The following is an 18,111-nucleotide window of genomic DNA, read 5'->3' as shown; positions in this document are numbered from 1 at the left end:
TTTGTTTCAGGGAGAAATAAATAAATGCAGGTGTCAGGATGGAGAGGAAGATAGAAGGGAGGCATGCCAGTGAAGGTCAGGATTCAATATCTGAGCCCACGAGGCACCAGCTGATCACAGCATGCGGATGCAACAGTCAGACAGCAAATACATCAAAAGAGCTCCCACCTTTCTACCCTCAAGGAACTTGAGAGCTGTACCAATGTTGGCGACCCAGTGGATCCTCTTCAGCTTCTTGCCCTGCTCACATGGCTGGAAGGAGAAGGACAAACAAAAGCAATCAGAAACAGCTAAACCCAAATTTATGATTTTTTTTATTGCAGCATACATGGGTGTGTATTACACAAAGACAAACAATGTTGAATAAATCTAAAAGAAAATGTTGACAAAAGGCAAAAACTGCAGATCCTGAAGCAGCGTGAGAAAGACACAGGGGCCCAATCAGAGCAGGCTAGAACAAATAGGATCAATAGGACATCCACAGCTTACACCTTAGGCAATATTGGCCAAAAGAAATCCTCAGGATGTGTGTGAACTCTGATCTGACCTTGTTAATTTGGGATTTCTTTCCTAACTCTAGCATCTCAAAACACGTTGATCGATTAGCTTTTTCCTCATCTGAGAGAAACACTTCCTGCATAAGCAAGTATATTTGGCCGGTTTGGGCCCGCTGTGATTGTTTCAAATATAATGCAGCTTGACATAAAGATCTGGACTGTTTGAAGTCTTTAGCAGTCACATGCAGGGGAAATGACCCTGAGGCTCACCAGCTTTTGTCCAGAGAGAACTTCCAGCAGAGCCAACAGCATCACTCCATCTTTGATGTCCTCAAACAAGTCCTTCACTTCCAGAGGTGGGGCATGCTGTCAAATAAAAGTTTCAAAAACACAATTTAGTAAATTATCCATTCTCTTTTTTTATTGCATTAGTTAACAACAATTCTTTTTTGCATTCATTTTTGCATGATTTCACAATTTACAGTAGCTTGTACTGGCATAATAAGCTGGTAAAGCATTCCAAGAATGCAAACACCAGGATTTCAATTGCATTAGCTTCTGGAGACGGAATTTTTCATTTCACCCATGGTGTTCAGAGCCAACATATATTCCCATAAGAAATACAAATATTCCAGATTAAAACATTAATTTAAACGTGTGAAACATGGATAAAGCAAATCCTCATGAAAAAGGTATTTAGAGCCCTGTCAGAGTACAGCAATGCATTACATTACTGACAGCTGGATTCACCCAAAGCCTCAGCAGACTCTGAATGGGCTCCTCAAATCCTAAAATATGCTGATGGGTTCAAACTCTATCTTTCCCACTGACTTCCTCCCTGACCTGACACAGACTTCAGGAAATCCACATATCTCTGTTCCTGCCGACAATTTTTCTTAAAGCACAGTCACATGCTGGGGCTGAGGGGAGGTTTAGAGGAAGGGGGGGGGGGCTATTCAGAAGAGTGCTACCATCCACGGAGAGATTAGAGGCGAGAGGTGGGAGGGAAGACAGTATCCTTGAGTGTGGGTTTCCACTTAAAAGTGGAGTGTTTATATGGTAAGACTGAGAAAAACATATGAAGAGGGGGGTTTTTAATTTGAGAAGAGAGACTGTCAGTGAGACAGATTGCAGAAGACAGGCAGAGAGGGGACGCTGACCTTACGTCTTTCAAAAATTAATTAGAAAATAAAGCGGGTCTTTGTGATAATTCCTTTTCTAATGTCATTTCATGGCTTTAAATATGAGAAAATGCAGACAGCACACTCTCCTCCGAATCACAACATGACAGCAAAGGCTCTTACAAAGGCGTCACTCAAAGGGATAAGTTACAGCATGAGCTAATTGAAGTTAAATTCACCTATTTGTTGAGGATAATCCCAAAGCTAATGAGGAAATTTTAGAGTAATTACAAAAATAAGAAAGTAATATTCATTTCCTCTGCAGAGCAACACGAGGAAAAAAAATAAATCAAGATCCTAATGAGCTAATTACACATGAGTGTCTGGGTCATAATTGATTGTGAGCAGAGGAATTGGGTAATGTGTGCCATTATGTTAATCTACAAAAATGTAAAGACCTAACAGGTTGAAGGAGAGCTGATTTTGGCTTCTATTTTGTCAAAGTCTTCTTAAAGTCAAAACATTCTGTGCCAATTCTATGTAAAAATGCAAATGTAAACATTTTTGAAAATAAAAGCAAAGTGAAATGAAAGTGACTGACAGCAGAAGAAATCCCCCCCCCCCACAAAAAAATGATGAAACTGACAGGAAAAAGAAAACAAAGAAGCCGCAGGAATATCTAGCTGGTTGAAAAAAAAGGAAGAAAAAATTCCTGGCAGCTTAGTAAATTAAGGCAGATATTTTATGAGCCACTAAAATAAAATCCAGTGGTAAGAGAGCCTCACTTACTGGTTCTTTAATCTCTAATAACGCTTGGTTGACTGATTACCACTAAGACTGTTTTTCTGGAAATCGCCTGAGCGGCGATGAAACCTCTGGCCACTCCATAATTAAGCTTTAACCTTCTCAGGAAGGATTTGTCAAATGGAAACTTGGGGTTTTGCTTGCTGAGCCCCCCACCAACCTATCACTCCACTGTGGCGATTGCAATTTAAAAGCTTCACTCACGAACCAAAACTGTGTCTTATTTTGATGTCCGCAGAGCAGCAAAACACTTCAGTGACTCCCTTAAACAAGAAAGTGGCCCTTTAACATAATGAAATTCACAATCTGCCTCTTTTTTTTTTTAGTTTTCATCTTTGCAGAGATAATCTGGTGAACTAAGTAATGACAGCCATTAATCTTCTGTATAAATTACCAGCTCCAATACATCCCCTCTCTTTAGTCTGGGGCTGTATGACTTCTTTTGTTATACCTGTGGAGTAGTAAAGTAGGGGGGAGGGAACTTATAGTGAATGGAAGCCCCTTCCTAACCCACCTTGCGATTAATCACACACCTTAAGGCGCTCAATTTAGGACTTGTGATAACTGGAGTGGTATAATCATCTGCATTGCTAGCAGCAAGATCTGTCCCTCGGAGGGCAAAACTTTTCTCTCTCTCTATGAAATCAGTAAAAAAAGGCCATTTTCATCATCAGAGAAGTTGCAGGTATTTGCTACTCTCACCATCAAAGCTGTGGACCTACGCAGGCTCATAAAACTTTAACTTTCTTTATGTAAGTGGCTATTTTCCACTGTGCTCATCACAAATGTCTCTACTCCTTCACAAGCCTCAGGGCGACCATCTAGACATTTTGGAAGACAAATATAGGCCAATCAGTGTCACCATGGGAACGTCAGGCATAAGGTGAAAGGGTATTTTCCTGATGGGCATAAAAGGAGGCAGCAAAACTATGCAATTACTATTGGCGTAGAAATCAAATATATCTTGCAGTGGAACAGCAACGGGCTGAATCCATTAATTATAGTCAATTAAAACAGAATTTTAATGAAAGAGTTTTGTTAACCAATTCATTTCTGTTGTAGCTGAAAAAAGACATGTTAACTTGATTCTTTTAGGTGAAGAAGACACAAGGCTGCTTGGTTTGCTTTGAAATAAAATGGTTTGGTTATCTGATTGATGTCTTTTTACAATTGCAAGGGCGAAGCTGAGGAAAACCTATCACACCCTGATCTGATGCGGAAAGTAGACGCAGGAAGAAAAACTGCCTCCAAGCACCTGTAAAGCTCTTTAATTAACACTTTTGGTTTATCGCCCTGTTATCACTCATGGGAGAAAGATTCCTGTGGGAAGCAGAGCTTTCTGCTACTCATTCACTCCAAACTGTGTTAACAATTTACAAAAGGTACCACAAAGGCTGATTGGTAAGGGGATTCAAATCACATTTTTTGTTTAGGAGTAACACAGAAGTAAATCAGTGACAACTATTGTTGTGGAGTTTAGTAAATGTTTAGGAGGCATAGATTCAGATTATACTGTATGCAAAACAATTTACAACCAAGTTTGTATAATTTGCTCAAATATCAATAAGAACAAAGATTTTTTCCCGAACCAGGGGCAGAGCTACAGGGGGAGCAAGGGAGCAGCTGGCCCCCAGCAAAAAGCCTTGCAAATGCTTTGAAAAGCATTTAATAAATAAAACAGTTTAAAATGTCTTTTTTTATCCTTTCATTTGTAATGACTTTCCACCCTCCTGTTCTCACATGCCACCCTTTCAAAGTTTTCTGCTGCCAGGTTTTGCTAACTAGTTTTTAACTGAGAATCAGCTTTATAAGTTTGGTGGCTGCATAGTGGTTGGCGCTCTTGCCTCACAGCCAGAAGGCCCCAGCTGGGACCTTTCTGTGTGGAGTTTGCATGTTCTCCCCGTCCATGTGTGAGTTTTCTCCAGGGACTCTAGCTTCCTCCCACTGACCCAAACCATGCTTCATATGAATTGATGACTCTACATTTTCCCTAGGTGTGACCGTGTGTGTGCATGGGTGCTTGATTGTTGCCTTGTGACAGAATGGCAACCTGTCCAGGGTGTGCCCCACCTTCCCCCTAAAATGGCCGGGTTAGGCTCCGGCAGCTAATGAATATAAAACGAGTTCAGACAATGAATGTACGGCCAAGAATGAGTGCACAAGGAATTTGATTCCAGTAACTTATGCAAATGTATTTTTTTCTACAAGGACAAAGCATGCAAAGCATAAATAGGTGTAAAATAAACAGACATATGTGCAACATTTCAATTGATTGAAAACCTTTCATGTGTGTGGTTTTGTACAGTGTGTGGCGGTGCAAAGTTCATCAGAGCAACAGTTTTGGCTTGCAGAGCTCTGAAACGCCAGCCCGAGGGGAAGAGTTAAAAGAGATTGTGTCTGTGGTATGAGGGGTCTGTGGAGACTTTACCAGTCTTGGACCAGTACAGGTCCTGGACAGAGGGAAGGTTGGAACCTATGATCCTCACATGATTAGTTTTTGATTTTACAAGTAAGTATTAGCTAAACACCACTATCTTTTTACTTTCTTCTCTACAACCTGAGAAACCGTCTGTTTACCTTTTTGCTAACAACTGATGGAAAGTCTTGCACTCCTCATTCCTGTTCCGTTCCGGTTATAACCTGTACCTCTGTATATTTTTCTTCACTCACTCAGATGATAGTGACATATGAAAAGATCCGAATCTCCAAAAAGTCCTGTCTAAACTCCTCTGTCAATGAAAAAGGTGCCTAGAATTGCACCTTGATGCACTCCCAACTCTGTCACTCCTATAGCCCACTACACCCCTTTTATTCATCTCATGAATGTCTTGCATCACCAACATGCATCACCTCTGTCAAGTTTGAGTATGCATAGTGGTTAAGTGGTCCTGAGACCTGAATCTCAATATTCTAATAAGGTATTTACCCCTCAGAGCCAATGTTAAATTAATTTTCTGCTCCACATCAGCTGCAGGCCAAAGCTTCCACAGCTGTCCAAATCAAACAGGAAACCTTGAATGCAGCATCACTAATTGGAATGACACTTAATGGGGTTGCATTGTCATACTTTCAACATTTTTAAAGGAGGCTGAAGAGCACGGTGAGGCGGGATGCAGTAATTACAGGCAAATGAAGGCCACCTCGTGTGGCTGCAGATGTGTGGGTTAGACTGCCAACACCTTAGGGAGGTTTTAACTTAGATGCCTCTATTTTGAGCTGTTTAACTTGCCCAATGTTGAGAAAGAGAGGTTATTAGGATACAAATTACTGATTGCTGATTGTAGAAATAAAAAACTGAGATAATTATGCTGTAAATCTGTGCCCGAAGCCATGAAGGAATTAAAGAATAAGAAGAGAATCATGTGAGAAAGAATGACTGAGTGTGTGGTCTTATCTGGAAAAGTCAGTCATATGACTGGCTCTGAACAGGACTGCGTGCACACAGAATGAAGGAAAGTTGGGTCATTCATGGAGCAGGAGCGATGAGTGGTGAAGTTTTCAAAGCACAAAGCTGGCATAAAGCAATGGGGAGAATCAAGCAGACCCTCTTACCTTTGCCAAGTGGGAATTGATCCATTTTGTAAAGGTCCTTTTCTGCACTGCTTCCTGCTCATCTGCAAATCAGAACCCAGAGCGTCACTATTAATCACATGCGATAATAAATAAATAAGGGATTAGAATGCAATCTTTGTTTACGCTTTAATCTCTACTTGTGTTGCATTGTGAGAGTTGATTGTGTTTCAACTCTGATGTATCACTTTGTGTTTGTGAACTCAGTCGAAACATTTAATTTACATACAGAAAAGTGTATTTTTTCTCAAAATTAAAATGTTGATTTTAATAAGTCTAAAAAAAAGCAAGAAGCAGCTCAACTTTGGTTTCTCTGGTTTAAATCCACATCAGGTTGTTTCAGGTGGCTGCTGCAATAAAGGCCATTTAGCAAAGGGACAATCAATAGCAAAGATGTCTCCTGATGTCCCTAAAAAAGCTACTCAACTTATCTGAGAACCAAAAAAAAAGGAAAGGCCGTCTCCCTGAACTGTTTGTTCAAGCTAGTATGTTTGAAGTAAACATAGAAACACTTTTTATCCAACATGCAGTAGAATCCTTAAGCACAGGAGCAAAGAGTGAGGATTTTCCTTTACCTTAATGGAATATCTCAACGGTTTGATTATACTTAAGTTGGTTAGTGTGTCACTAACCAACTGTGAGCACATGTGAGTGTAAGGAGGGAGAGAGAATGGAAGAGGGGGGGGGGGGGGGGGGGGGCTGCAGTTCATACATAATGCAGACACATTCAAGTATAGTCATACATGCGACTGAGCAGCCCCTGTTTTATAAATTAGTCTTTTGATTGGGTTCAGGAAGAATCAAATATTGATAGTTCAAGTATTGGATCAGAATGGGAAAGATTTTGCATGGTGGAGCAGGTACATGTGTGCAGGAGAGCACGGCTGCATCTTCTCAGGGACGAGGTGACTTTGAACTATCGATGCACACAAGCCCCACACACACGAATTTCTCCCCAATCAGAAAATAAAAAGAAAAACAAAAAGAGTATTTCAGTAAATCATCCAAAAATTCTCCCCTGTAGTGAGCTTAAGCATTATAAAATATCAATTGAATTTACTTTCATTTCCAAAAAAAATCCCCAAAATAAGAATTAAAATAAAATGAGTTTTCTTTCAAAGTTAAATAATATAAAAAAACAATATGGATGAAATCCATAAACAGAGGCAGAGGAACATACATTTTCACTCAGCAAAAATATAAAACACATACATGCAAAACACACAAAAACATAACACCAATTTGGAAACACACTTTTTAAAAATCAGCCCATTTCTATTAATATTCACACAGCCATTAAAAAAAAAAAATACCCTTCAGGGGTATTTTAGTTAGGAAATTGCAATGCAAAAGGCATACTCACATACACACACATTACACACAGTGTCAGGCACGTACAGCTTCCACGCTGCAGTGCAACACTGAATCACACGCCTCCTCATGCACATTCAGTAAACTTCCTCTTCTCAGTGGGGCTCACAATCTCACTCACCGCGGAGGTAATGGTAAAATCCGGCCACCAGGTTGAGAGACTGCTTCTTTTTAGGGGAGCTTTCCACTCCTAATCTTCCTTCCATCTTGCACCCTGAACTGTACATTATCATAAGTGTCTTCAGAGGGCGTCCAGGACAGCCATGCCACTTGCCCTTGCTCCTGCCCTTGCTGCCTCTTTTCCTGTCTTTGCGTCTTTAAAGAGTTCCTTAAGACCTTCAGAGGTGACAGCAGAGGAGCTGTCGCCCTGAGGTGATGCAGAGAAGCAGCAATCCTACTCTCAGGGATCCTTCTCCGCGTCCTGCTGTCCTCTGTCCCGTCCTGCAGTAACAGGCTGCGGACTCAGTCAGACTCTGTTTTTCCCGGCTGTTAAGCAGCTGGGGAGTGTGATGTGAGAAAACCCATGATACTGAACATATTTGTGTGTGCGTGTGTGTGTGAGTGTTGCGCAGTGCCGGCTTGCCTCAGCATCAATCTTTCCTGCTCCCTCTCCCTCTCACGGACCCTCTGCCTTGGTCCTCCCTCATCTTCCCTCTTTCTATGCATTTTTCACTGTAAGCTGCAAGAACACCCCCCCCCCACTCCAAAGACTGGCCAATCAGAAAGCATCGGAGTGAGTGATGTCACAGCAGCTTGGTCCTGATGAGGCACTGGAGGGCTGAGAGCTTGTGAGGAGGGCTGCTGAGCGGGTTGGTAGACTCTGACAGCGCCACGCTCACTTTGACACGTGCTCCCACACAGCGTCGACACGACAGACGTTTAGGGATCCTCGCAGTGCACTCCTGATACCAAACACATGTGGCATTCACAGGCTAGCACTATGTTAGCACAAACCATTTTCTCTGACAGACCTTGAACTCACCTCAACTGAAACACAAAAACAACACTGTTTTTTTAAGACAACTGAGAGGTTTTGGATGAGAATTTTGGTATAAATTGTATACATTTGTTATTTATTTACAATTGACACACATATTCAACACAATATACTCATATAAAGATAATTTAATGATCAGTAAATGATTTCATCATAGTATTGAAAAAGTATATGAATAATGTGAATAGGGTTTGCATGTTATTATTCCTGAATATACACATTTCCTTACTAGTTAGGGAGTTGCTATAAAAGTAACAGCAGTGTCTATCAGTCAGAAGGTCAGTAGTTTGATTCCTGGTACACTGCATTAGCTGCCTTTTACATGCCGCATGCCCTTGAGGAAAGCACAGCAAATGCGAAGAGTTTTGTCAAAGAACAATAACATTTAAATGGAATTCTTTTTAGGTCCACTGATATACATCACTCTGTTGTTTTCTTCTTTTTAAGCTGTTCATGAAAAAATGTATAAAGCAATATTAAAAAAACTGTATGTGTTTTGGTAAATGGCAAAAAAAGCTAATAAAATCGTTTTACTCCAGCAATTTGAGTTAGTTTAGTTACTTATTTACTAACATGATGATTCTTTTTTTATTTTTAAACCTTTGAACTCAGATAACCTAAGAAACAACTCTGAAGTTTTGGGCTGAGACCTGCCAGTATAGAGGCAGTGTTGCATGTTTTCCTCTTTCTTTTTTAAATCGTGTCCCCCTAGTTTAATTTGCACCAAAAATATTCAAGCTAAAAAATGAAATGTACAAAATCAAACATAAAACACCAAAAGAGAACTGATTTTGTGTTTTATTAGTCTCTAAAGCTGCTCTGACTAACAGTGACAATTGATCATAGATTTTGGCTGGACAAGAGATACTGTCTAATAACTTATCAATCTGTCTAACCTGGTCTCCTTTTTTCAGTCTGTTTATTATTCTCCTATTTATTTGCCGTTTCCTCTGACACACAAACAAACATGCAAAAGCGAGCACACAGGCACTGCAGGCTCTGGAAATATTAAAAGCACAGGACTCCTCTTTGAATGCACATTAAAGGACTTTCCTGGAAAGCAATATCCACCCTGAAGAGCCTGGTGGGTCTTATATCAGTCTTAAAGATGAAAGGACCATTCATCATTTGTGTGATTTTTCTCTTTTGTTCTTCGAGTTCTCCCCATAAGGGATTTTAATTATGAAAGTCATCAATAACCAATGGCAGCTGTCATCCGCTATCTGTCTGCTGATAATCACCCTGCTGACACTGTTCCCTTTAACAGGCCTGAAAGTGGCCGTCACAGAGCCCTCACAAGCCTCTTTGAAATGACGGTCTGTTTTTCATTTCAGCGTTGGACCTGGTGTAGATTTTTAAGTGGTAGACAAACTGGGACCTCCATAAAATGTTTTTACCGCTTGCTTCCATCTCTACATTTCTGCTACTCCAGTCCAGAAATCTATATTTTTATATTTGTAGAAAGCAGAATCCAGCTAAGCTTTTCTATTCGCTCAAACTGCTGGTCAATAACGATCTTGCAGGAAAAGCCTTGGCCCATACTGCAGCAGACTAAAATCCATCGTTCTTGACACACTGCTGTTTGTGCAGAACCAGTCAGCCCACACATTAACACTGATGTAAATAATGAAACAGGCAATATTGATGGATTTTCTAAATTAAAGACGTCCTAATCAAAGAATTTTAGAGAGGCGACAGAACTGTCCAGGGTGCTGAAAGTTTGATTGTTGATTTTTGAGAATAAATTCAAGGAATATTGTCGATCTTAGCTGAACTAATATTGCTCTAAAACACAATAGATGTTTTCGTCTTGTTTGTGAAGTGAAAAAAAGAGAGGAAGCTGAAATTGTTCAAACTACATAGAAGAACAACCCCAGGACAAAGCAGCAAAACTAGATGAAGGGGATTTCCAGGGAGTTATTAGACGTCACCATGGGAGCTGAGACAGACGGACGGGGCACACAAACACTCCTGGAAAAGGCTGAAAAAGACCTGCCCTGCTGCATGAGTAGAAATACGTCGTCTCCTTCAGGCTCCAGATCTCAGGGGTCTTTGCACCAGACAAGTAAAAGAAAAAGATGAGGCATTCAGAGTTAAACTAGAGTGAACCTCAGCTGGTTTGGATCTCTGCTGGAGCCCCTGGCAGGCCAGAAAAACACCAGATCCCTCACTGAGGTTGTGGAGGTTGGATGTGGGTCAGCACCCTACGCTCATACAACTATGTGTCTGCAGGGCGTGATGCTTCCCGATGAGAGAAGGAACAGTGTATTTTTAACCATTAAAGGAGGGGAAAATCGTCTTCTGGAGGGTAAAACTGCACTGTGTCTGCTCGTATTGTAATCTCTACAGCCCAAGGATATTTGGGTTTTCTGTGTGAGCAACTAAGAGTTCCTGTTTGGCTTTAGATGTTGTATGCAGAGACAGAATGCCACCTAGTGGACAGCCAAGACTTCAATTGTGTTACCCTGTCCTGAAGATGCTTAAACAAAAGGCAAACCAAAATAAAGACCTACTAGAAAATGGATAAATTAAGAGAATTTGAAATGCAGACTCAATAAAAAATGTAATTTTACCATTCAGTCAGAGATAAGCATATTTAGACTCATTATCCTTACATTGTTTGGGCTGACAGACATTAAAATAAAAGCTGCATCCTTTAATTAATCTCTAAGAGGAGTTGGAGGGGAAGTGCTTATTTTGTTGTTTTATTAATGTTAGAAAAATATTTTTGCTGTAATGCATCTTCACAGGCTGTAATGGAAAAAGCTCGTTTCAGCTATCATGCACTAAATGGAGGGTTTTATTTTGTACTCCCAAGGCATCCTGTAATTGTTCCATATTCTCCCACATAAGTGCACGCATGGGGAATCCACCTCACTGACACACAAAGTGATTTTACAGATTACAGCAGCTTTTTAGTCCCTTTTCATCGTCAATAGCATATTTATCCACTTCCTGATTCTAGCTCTTTTACTCCAACCTCCCAAAAAAAAAAAAAAAAGAAATACACTATCTCTGAAGTACTTTAGCTCCAGCTCTCAATAGCACCCTCCATCATGCTCTCAGCACCCCTACTCAACCCTCACATGTCCATTCAGACGCCCCATTCTTCACGCCACTTCATCTGGAGCACATTTTTACCAGTCCAAACCAAAGTGCTGAGACGGAAGTCAAAAATGCCAAGCCATTAGCATAGCTAATTATGCTTCGGTAATAATGACACCACATTAAAGGGAATAAGAAGGGGGGAACAAGTCAAAGTGATTATCAAAACAAGCTCTTTCCTCTCTCAAGCTCCTTCTCTTTTTTAGTAGCAGATGTGCAGAGGAGACATTTTGTCTGTGACAAGGATGCCCAAATATTGCAGTGTTCATCAAAATCGGGCAACTGTTAAAGTCATTTCGGCAATTTCTGCACCTGCGGTCACACAAAGAATGAATGTAACTGGAGAAAAGTAAGGGTATTTGAAATGATGTAGCAAAAAATATGTACTAGTGTGAATTTTTCCTATTTCAGTCAATTTTAAGAAATTCTGCCAAATCGATAATACACTGATATCAGCAATGTGCCCACAGATTTGTGCTTGTTCAAGTCTATCAACACAACAATGAATCCTTTACTTACTCAGGGTCAAATAAACATTCTAAAATGCTTTAATCATAATAAAATAAGTTACAAGAAACGCATTTGTTATTAGAACCCATCTCAGTCATTTAGTTTTTGGAAATTACTTTATAAAGAGGTCTACATAGTTATTTTGATTTTTCAGAACCTTTACTTAAATTCAGAAATAACACGTAAAAACCACGTACCTTCAACATTTCTGGGTTAAAAAAAAAAAGACAAAACATCTATAGATATTTAACATGTCTGCATGTATTATTAAACAACCAGTATTCAAAAACTGATTTTTAGTCCAAATTATTTCAGAATCTGCAAAGAAAATGAAAAGAAATGCAGATTTGCAAACATTCGTTGTCTTTTAAATTGTTGATTTTTTATTCAGCAAACCCCTCACTGAGATCTAATAGGTTTCTCTATTATTTTATAAGGAAGCAAACACAGTTTCAGCACCACACACAAACGGACACAAAGCATCTACTCCACTGAGCGCCAGGGGTCACCTCAAATCACCACAAAGGGGCACTAAGAGCATTAAGACTTAATTTGGCTCTGAGAATCATATTCACCTTGATGTTTCTCTGTTGCTCTCCGCAGACGCATGTGTGTGTGTGTGTGTGTGTGTGTGTGTGCGCGTGTGTGTGTGGCGTTGTGTGAGTGTGGGAGTGGGTCAGACAGTCTAAGCTCTTTATCCGGGTTCAGTAGCGCTCCACACATTACATGGACAAATAAAGTGAAAGGACTGGCGTCAGCACACACCATGAGTCCCGCTGGTCAGGCAGTAAATTCAGTTATGCTGTGAAATAAAAACACCTGCTGGAGCTGTGCCAAAGTTATTAACCAAATCCTGCTTTGTGCAACCACTCTCTGACTTTTTATGCTTTATGTTTTACTCAAACCACCTTTTAAAAAAATAACAGTGTAAAAGCTATACCTTTCAGTTAAAACAAAAACAACTAATAAAGCATTTCTAGGTGATTAAATGCAAACTCTGTGCTTTGCTTTGTTAGCTTGCAAGGTTTGTGGCTGACAAAATAAAATCTTGAGTCATAAATACAGCACTGTTTTATTTCACAGTAAAGGCAGATAAAAAATAAAGGTAATAGATAACCTTACTGGCAAATTTTAAAGTTAAGAGCAGTGTTTGTTTAAAAAAGGTACATTTGAGTCACAGTTAAGCGGAAAAACTAAAGCTCTGCCGGTGAATTTGACCTGTTTGAGGTCAAGGTTTACCAGTGATCTGCTGATTTACTGCCAGAGGTAAAATATCCCACTAGGTCACCAACAGAAAAAAGAAGAAAGAAGAGGTGTCTGTCAGTGGAAGATAAGAGTGAGGATGGTATTGAAGAGAGAAACTGGATATGTCTTTGGGTCAAAATCACAAGATTATCTGTATGGACAGTATTTGGTCCATCTGTCAAAGTTATCTGACAGCTCAGCCTTAGAAATATCACCAGATCAGAAATGCTGAAGAGACTCCAGCACAGGGAAAGGGTTGCAGCTTAAAGACCCACTCCGATGGAAATAGTATTTTTAACACGTTCTTGTTGCATATTTCTGATGCCGGATGATATATATTAAGAAAATTAAGATCAAAATTGCATTTCTGTGTATTTCTTTGTTTTATAGTGAATCAGGAGCTGTTTAAAAAATAAGCTTACATGTGACAAAGTAAAATGCTCTCCAAATGGGATGGCGAAGTGGGGGCGAGGTTACTCCATGCCAACTCAGATGCAAAGTTCTGATGAGCTACTGCCGCTCTGCAGAAATTATGTCCTAGAAAACGACACAGCTTTATGTAATTTTGGCTAAAAACAGCATCATCATAGTCAAAAGACCACTGGGCATGCTTTGAAATATAGATCAAAAGATGGAAAGGCGACTTTGAGGCTAAAGATAGTTTAAAGCTCACATTTAGGCTCGTTTGGCATTAAATCTCTACCAGTTCAAAGAATAATGTTAAACGTTAGAGACCAATATTACATCAAGACTTCTTTTGTAAAAAAAAAAATGAATGAAAAACTGAAACTTCACGTCAGGACGAGTCACCTTTAAAGGTGTGACATTTCAAAGTAAATGAGCACCATTTGACCTTCCATATTTTAAATGTGGGACTTTCAGTGAACTGATCTTTTCAAATGTCACTCAGACCTTGACTGCCAGTCAGGTTAAAAGAGATTACGATCTAATCTGCAACAGGAGCTGTCAATAGGACATGATCTTGTGCAGCAGTGTGTGGAAACACACACACGCATGAACAGAGGATTTCATTCAGGAAAAAAATTCTCTTTTACAAAAGCAGACTGTGACAACAAGGTCACAGGTTCAAAGATCCTCTGGCTGTCATCGACTACAGCCATGGCAACAAGTCAAGAACACAATCTGGAAAGTCAAGGAGAAGAAGAAGCCGAATAAAAAAAAAGTCATGCTGTGCCTAACTTCTGGCCTGGCAGCCCTAAATACTCGCTCTGGGTCTGTTTAACCACTTAACTAAACTGCTGGCTCCCAGCGGTATGACGGGGGAGCAAAAAAGATGCATGGCTGCTATTTTTACCTCACAGTGGTGGTTTTGGAGTCTGACTGTGATTCTGGGCACATGTGCCTGTGTGAAGTCCCGGTACCCGAGTCATGTCGATGAATGGCAGTGTCACAACCAAACAGGAGGCTGGCATGGCTCAAGGTGACCGTCTGCCTGGGCCTTCTTTGGCTGCGACCAAATCATAATGTCGCCCCTGGCAACGAGATGTCAACCTGGCTGTGTGCCAGCCTCAGGATCACAGCCAGACCCACAAGCAATCAGAGACTTAAAAACTGGTGGCTTTCTTTCTCTTGTGTTCATCCACGGCTTTTTCTTTCTGCTTAATCCATCAAAAGTGAGTCCTTCAGATGCACTCAATTTTACTGATTTCAAACTTCTCCCTTCAACCGTTCCTTCCTCTTTAAGTAAAAGTATACTCCTACTCCTACTAATTCCACATTTACGAGGATTCTGCCTCATTTGCAATTTGACAGAGTTAGATTGCACATCGTAAAACAAGTGTGGCGGTGTCAAGTGAGAGCCTCTGCCACCCGCATCACATTTACAGGTACGAAACTGAATGGGAAAAACAGCGGATTGCTTTTCTCCTTAAAGAGAGACAACAAATGAACAAATTCCAGAGCATATGGATGAGTTCAGGCTGGGAGGTGTTCAAAGCAGCCTCGCCATTCTCCGCCATATGGTGTCACTAATTGCTGTTCTTTCTCAGTGACTGAGAGGTGCAGCAAAAGAGGAGGCTGAGGGGAGAAAAACACGGCTCCTAAACTGGGACAGAAGTTCTGATGGTTCTAAAGATGGTTTCAGGCAACAACTTTCCAATTACGCCTGCAGGGAAAATGACATGGTGGGGATTTGAGGAAATTTAAGGATGTTGTTAAGGATGAGGGAAATAATCTAGTCAATTTGACCTTACAGGATACGAAAATGGCTCTAGGTTAGAATTAAAGGAAAACTCGGTTAATAACGAAGTAGAGGACAGCCAGGTTTTTAATTAATATATACATTTCCAAACAAAATTTGGAGTGAAACCAAAAAAATGATTTTTTTAAAGGCCTTTTTCAATCAGATTTAAGTTGTAAGTGAGGAACAGATTTTAACAAAGTAAAAAAAAAAAAACACATTTAACTTTTTCCTGCAGACAAATAAACACAGTGCAGCTCTTTGATCATCACAGGTCTTTTTCCCAAGAGGATGGGCAGAAACAGGGAGGCAAATAAAACATCACATCACATTAACCTCTGTCTGCCCCTCATCTAAATGAGCAAATGAGGAAATACAGAAACAGAACTCAAGCTTTGTAACGAAAGTTCAGCTTTTAAACTTTTATTTATTACTCTGAACAGGATTAGTGGCAGCAAGCTTCTTCATCATCAGCAAATGTACATTTATACTGTGTCTTCACACTTCTATAAGTGATAGAATAATTAGGGGAAACACATTAAAATATCAATACTTATCGATTTTCAAATTGCTTCTCCTGGAATTACCTTCTTGGTCTATTTTTGTTTTTGTGTAATATTTTTGCTGTAATTATAATAAATTCAAAAAGAATATTGAAAAAAGACAATAAGAAAGAAAAAAAGGACAAGTAATTAAAAAGAGAGAGTTAAAATGTATCAAATTCATTCTGCTAACTTTTCAAATGAACGGCGACGTTTTTGTACATTTCTCTTTTATCTTGACTATGTTTGCTGCAGTTCCTATTGTATTTATTAAGATGTAGACCTTCTTTTAAAAAAATTTTTTTTTGATTGGCCACCTCTGTAAAATCAGCTGAATCTTAACCCAAGAGAACCCATGGTGGCAGAAAAAACAACAGAAATGTGTCCCATTTGGTGTGTAGTACATTCTACATAGTTTTCTTTAAAGTAAAATGGATCTGGGGTCTTATGGGTAAATTGTTAAAGTAATAATTTTTTCCACAAAAACAAAATATATTATCTGAAGCTAATAATTTCTCTGATTTTTTCATTAAAAACAAATGTAAATATTAAAATGTTTTAAATTTCATATCGATTGCAGTTTCCTTTAACATGTTCCTGCATTAGACGCCAATTGTACTGAACAGGCATGTTTGGAAAAACATGGTTTCTAAAATTAGTCTCATTTGGATTCAAAGGGTGTACCTGCACCTGCACAGAGTGATGCAGAGGAGCCACGTGGATGCTGATGCTGCTCTCAGCTCTCACAGAAACTGCCACTTCAGATGCCGCACAGGAAGAAGCCATATTGGGTCACAGCTCTGCTGTCACCTGACTTTCCTACTTTGTCAGTGTCACTAAACTGAGCCCGGTAAACAGGGAAGCAGTTTCACAATAAAAGTTCAAAGAACATTTAAGCATTTCTGCTCCAGAATTAGTAAAAATATTAAAACCTCATTTCTGCTTTTGTGTTAGAAACTCAGCAGATGTAGGACAGACTCAGGATTCAACTGTCCACAATAAGAACTCCTGCTACCACTGAGTTAAGAAAGAGGAACAGGCTTTCTCTAGACGTCAGCTTCTCTGGGGATTAGCTGCCCTATTGTCTGCTCCCCTCTTCTGTCTGTTGGCAAACACACAGTCAACATGTGCCACAGAATCAGTAAATGCACACAAACACTGATAAAAAAATAATACCACAGAGTCTCATCTGCTCCTTTAATTTCCCCACTGACAAAAATCCTCCAAATTCCTGAAAGTAAAAGGAAACTGATTCAAGTCACAAATGATTGTGTCACAAAAATAAGCCCATTTTAGATAAAGGATAACTTGGCATCCATTGATCTTCCTTTGAATGCTACAGGTTACAGATCTTCTGTGTTTTGATGTTTAAAATGCCAAACATTTCAAACAAGGGTACTTTAGATTCCAGGGCTGCACAGAGGTAGCAGTCATGATCATGAATGCACTTAATGTGTCTTAAGTGCTGAGTCACCTCTAAAGATGCTGCAAGTCCAAAGCAGCAGCAGTGGGTGAGTAAGCATTTTGCACCTACCTTGCAGTCTCTGCACCACATTGGCTATATCCTTGTCAGAGCCTCGGTAGTGCCCAGGAGATGCCATGCCACAGCCCTGAGGTCATCAGAGTCACGTCCCCGTGCAGCACCCTAGCAGAATCCTCGTGCATCAAAATGCTCTGCAGCACTTTGGGGTCCTCACTGACTGCAGCATCTGAGAATCACGTCCAGCTTTAATGTGTTTCCTTTCTCAAGTCGTTCCTGTTTGACTCTGCAGTCCTGACACTTAGCAAAGCTCCTCCCCTGATGATGAAGAGGATGTAGGTGCATACTGTAAGTGTTTGTGAACCTGCATGTGTGGACTGGACATATCACAGGCCTCCCTCCCTCACCCAAGACCATTGCATCTGCAGGAGGATGTCTTCCTCCACTGCCACCTGCTGTCCTTTCAAAATAAATGCTACAGAGACATGAGAATTGTGTGATTTACAGAAAGTCTGCATTTCTGCTATTCAAATAGCTCTATTAGATGTTATTATTCATGTAAACACCATATATAATGGTGTGATTTGACTCTAAAATTAAATGTTTTTATTTCTTTATTTTGGAGCAAATAAGGGCAAGAAAAAAATATTTGAGAAATCAAAGCAGAAT

The 18,111-nt window shown here is 40.0% G+C and overlaps 1 protein-coding gene across 8 annotated transcripts in view; it reads right to left on the bottom strand.

Annotated features, from left to right (window-relative positions):
• syne1a (spectrin repeat containing, nuclear envelope 1a) overlaps nucleotides 1–17,816 on the bottom strand; it is a 105,154-nt gene extending 87,338 nt beyond the window's left edge. For 7 of the 8 annotated variants that reach the window (XM_023953155.2, XM_023953160.2, XM_023953157.2 and 4 more), the window contains exons 1-4: nucleotides 7,485–8,025; nucleotides 5,975–6,036; nucleotides 768–863; nucleotides 169–252 (exon numbers count right to left, since the gene is read on the bottom strand). In XM_023953155.2, the coding sequence (XP_023808923.1) occupies nucleotides 169–252; nucleotides 768–863; nucleotides 5,975–6,036; nucleotides 7,485–7,596 (354 nt within the window). In that variant the 5' untranslated portion in view covers nucleotides 7,597–8,025. Of the gene's footprint in view, nucleotides 1–168; nucleotides 253–767; nucleotides 864–5,974; nucleotides 6,037–7,484; nucleotides 8,026–17,496 lie in introns of those variants that run through there. The other variant, XM_023953156.2, reaches the window with a different exon arrangement.
• Between the last annotated feature and the right edge of the window lie 295 nt (nucleotides 17,817–18,111).

This window comes from Oryzias latipes, chromosome 24 (genome assembly GCF_053564925.1).
Source record: "Oryzias latipes strain Hd-rR chromosome 24, Olatipes_Hd-rR_3.1".
NCBI lineage: Eukaryota > Metazoa > Chordata > Actinopteri > Beloniformes > Adrianichthyidae > Oryzias > Oryzias latipes.
Note: the sequence above shows the minus strand (reverse complement) of the source record. Positions and strands in the feature narration are given on the sequence as shown.